The sequence below is a fragment of the Plasmodium gaboni genome, chromosome 12, assembly GCF_001602025.1.
Source record: "Plasmodium gaboni strain SY75 chromosome 12, whole genome shotgun sequence".
In the NCBI taxonomy this organism is placed as follows: Eukaryota; Apicomplexa; class Aconoidasida; order Haemosporida; family Plasmodiidae; genus Plasmodium; species Plasmodium gaboni.
Genome location: NC_031492.1, coordinates 1,712,975 through 1,716,852, shown reverse-complemented (window position 1 = coordinate 1,716,852; position 3,878 = coordinate 1,712,975). Strand labels below are relative to the sequence as shown.

The window sequence follows — 3,878 nt, the reverse complement described above, 5'->3', positions numbered from 1 at the left end:
TATTTATTTATTTTTATATGCTGAAAAGAATGAAAAAAATTAAAAACGATTTAATACCTTTTTTACACTACGATTTAAAGAGTGCACAGTCCTTAGTATCTTTTAATAAACTACTAAATAAAGAATACATAAGCGGAGAGATTCATAAGAATATAATTTTAAATACAAATAAAAAATCTAGTTTTCTTTATTTTGAACTTGGAAAAAATGAAGTAATCCTCGGATTTAAAAATACCAACCATGAATTATATCAAAAACTTTTACAGATCAAAGATCGTAAAATATTTGAAATAAATGAACAACATAAAGACAATCAAGAAGAAGACATAGCTGATATGATTAAAGATATTAAAAATTATTCATATATTCAAGGAGGTGCTATCATAACATTCAATAAAAAATTATTAAAGGATTATATTCAGCTCAAATTAAAAACATTTAAAGAACTACCCAACGAATAAAAAAAAAAAAAAAAAAAAATACACACATAAATATATATAAATATATATATGTGTGAAATATTTGTAGGGTTATATGATCCATATAGATATAAAACGTTTCTATTATGATATATAAAATTTATATTTTTTTAATTTTTTTTCAAGTTAATATGTATATATATATATAAATATATATATATATATAAGACAAAAAATATATTTTTTAAATACACATTTTTTTATTCACATATATATATATATATATATATATATATATAAAACAAATTAACGAATTGGATAAAATATATATAATATATAATATATAATATATCATATATATAATGTGTTTATATTTATTTATAGACACAAATATATATTTCATTTTTTAAAAAATTATTTCCATTTTAGTAATAATCTTTATGTTATAAACGGAAGGGTCATGTTGTCTCTAAAAAAAAAAATATATTTTACCCTTTAAATGAAACATATAAATATATAATATGTTGTATATATATATATATATATCATCATATGTAATTCCTTTTTATTCTCCACTTACATATGTTACATTATTTTTTTTTTTTTTTTTTTTGTGTTTCTCGTCAAAAAATTGAAGAAAACATATTTATATCCTCTCCTTTGTCTTCTTCATTATTCAAGTCATTAACATTAACATCTTGAGGTTGTGTATTAAAAATATCCTTTCTCCAATAAAAAAAAATAACAGTACATGTTTTATCATCAGTTGAACCTCTTCGTGTTGCTTCTTTGACTACTTCTTCAGCTGCTTGTTCAGGTTTTCTATGTATGTTTTTCCATATAATATCTATAATTTCTTCATCAGTTAATACATTTAATACTCCATCTGTTGCTAGTACAAGAAAAGAATCTAAATCAAAATCTATAGTATATACACTTATAAAAGGTTTACATTGAACAATTTTTCTAGGTATTTTATATGATATATCTCCAAACGATCGTGATGTAGATAAAGCAAGAAATGTCTTATCTTTACTTTTATTATTATTATTATTATCATTTAAATTATTTATATCCTTATGTTTTGTTATTATTCTATTAATACCATTAATGTTTGCTATTATTCCACCACATTTTAATATCCTTATTCTCTCTTCTTGTAAATCAGGTTTATGTCTCAAAGATAATTTTATAGGTTTCTTATTATGACATATGAAAGCCCCTGAATCTCCACAATTCGCACATAATACTTTTAAAGATCCATCATCATCTGGACCATATATTAAGACAACACATGCTGTAGATCCATCTTTATAATTAAATTTTTTGGACAATTCAATATAATTTTTATCAGTCATATCAAAACCTTTTATACAACTATCATATAATGCTCTTAATTCAACACTTAATTCATTTAATTTAGATCCTTTCTCTTTAAATTTTTTTTTACATGTTATTAAAAAGGACTGTCTAAATTTTGCTATTACATTTGTTTTTAAGTGATTCATAACATAACGTGCACAGTTAGAACCACCATGTCCATCAAAAATACCACTATAAAAACATAAACCTTGACTATCAGAAACATTATTTAAATCTAATATATCTTTAGTTATATAAAAATCTTCATTCTCTCTTTTATTATGTTCTCCAACCTTACTAAACGTTCCTCCTACTAAGTCATCTTCTAATACCATACTAAATTCTTCAAAGGATTCTTCATTCGATTGTTTTTTATTTAATGTTTTAGAACTATCTACATCTCTAGGTCTATCAATGGTATGTATCACATTATTACTATTATTAAAAATATCACTATTATTATTATTATTATTATTATTATTATCATATATATAATTATCATCATCATTATCACCATTTAAATCATCACTGTCGTTGTTGTTATAATCTATATTAATATTATTTTTATGATTCAGATCATCATCTCGCAAAGCATTTCTTTCTATCATATTATCATGACTACCAAAAATATCCTCACAATTATATGTATTATTATTATTATTGTTGTTGTTGTTGTATAAATTCGTATCATCATTTATTTCATAATCCATATCACTGTCAGTATCGTCATCATTATTATTAAATATATTATCCTGATTATCGCCCATTATTCCTCTACTTTTATTTTGTAATGACCTTCTTGAATTATATCCTTCAGCATTTGATTTATTATTTACACATAATTGTTTTGAATCCTCTATTCTTACAAATTCGTTTTCTACTACATGATATATTTCTTGCTTATCAATATTAAAATAAAGTTTATCATTAATATTATATAACCATTTACATAATTTATGTACTAGCCAATCATCATATTTATTGGCTCGAAACCATTCATCAGGATATATATCATAAATAGATGGATACACAAAACTATGTTCTTCAAATAATTCATTCTTTTTTTCATCATTATAATTATCTTCTAGTTCATCTTTTTCTTTTCCAACCTCTGATATATTTGATATATCCTTTGTATTTAAATTGGGCATGTCTGTATATGACTTACCTTGTGTTCCACAATATTTATCATAATCATTATTATCATCATTATTATATATATTATCATCATTATTATATATATTCTTTTCATTATTATATATATTCTTTTCATTATTATATATATTCTTTTCATTATTATATATATTCTTTTCATTATTATATTGTGATTTGTCTAACATATCCTTATGAATATCTTCATTACTTCTTACATTATAATTATCTGCAGATGGTTCATTTTTTACATGACAATAATTTTTATATAATCCATGTGTGTTATTATTTGTCGTATTTGAATTAGTATCATTATTAATATCATCAAATATATTATCATAATTTTTACAATACAATATAAAATTATCATATTTAATATTATTATTACATTCTTTTTTTATTTTTTTTTCCACTTCTATATCTTTTTCTTCTTTACATATAAAACCATTTCTTTCCGTTTCTTCACTTTCTTCTACTTTATACTTTCTTTGTTTTTTTTCATTTTTTATCATTACATCATCATGTGAACAAATTAAAGATCTTTTATTATTCATAAAAAAGGAATCATTAGAATCTCTATTTTTTTCTTCTTTATATTGTATTGTATTATGATTCAAATTTTTTACACCTTCTATATTACTTGGATTATTATGTATGTTATCATTTATAGATACATCAATATTATTATTATTATTATTATTATTATCATTATTGTTATCTTCATTTATTGATTCATCCACATTCTTATTATCATTCATAGTTGAAGAATATTTGTCTGTGTCACTATAACATATATTATCATTTACATCTTTTTTATCATATAAATTCTTTTTTTCATTATTGTATGATGAGGAATTACTATTTATTATTACATTCTTTTTTTATTTTTTTTTCCACTTCTATATCTTTTTCATCTTTACATATAAAACCATTCCTTTCCGTTTC

At 21.4% G+C, this 3,878-nt stretch overlaps 2 protein-coding genes across 2 annotated transcripts; one reads left to right on the top strand and one right to left on the bottom strand.

Annotated features, from left to right (window-relative positions):
• Nucleotides 1-29: 29 nt before the first annotated feature.
• On the top strand, nucleotides 30-461 carry PGSY75_1249400 (hypothetical protein; the record flags this gene model as incomplete). Its single annotated transcript, XM_018787049.1, has 1 exon — nucleotides 30-461. The coding sequence occupies one exon, from the start codon at nucleotides 30-32 to the stop codon at nucleotides 459-461; it is 432 nt and encodes a 143-aa protein (XP_018640914.1).
• A 581-nt stretch (nucleotides 462-1,042) lies between these two features.
• On the bottom strand, nucleotides 1,043-3,691 carry PGSY75_1249300 (putative protein phosphatase; the record flags this gene model as incomplete). Its single annotated transcript, XM_018787048.1, has 1 exon — nucleotides 1,043-3,691. The coding sequence occupies one exon, from the start codon at nucleotides 3,689-3,691 to the stop codon at nucleotides 1,043-1,045; it is 2,649 nt and encodes an 882-aa protein (XP_018640913.1).
• Nucleotides 3,692-3,878: the final 187 nt, after the last annotated feature.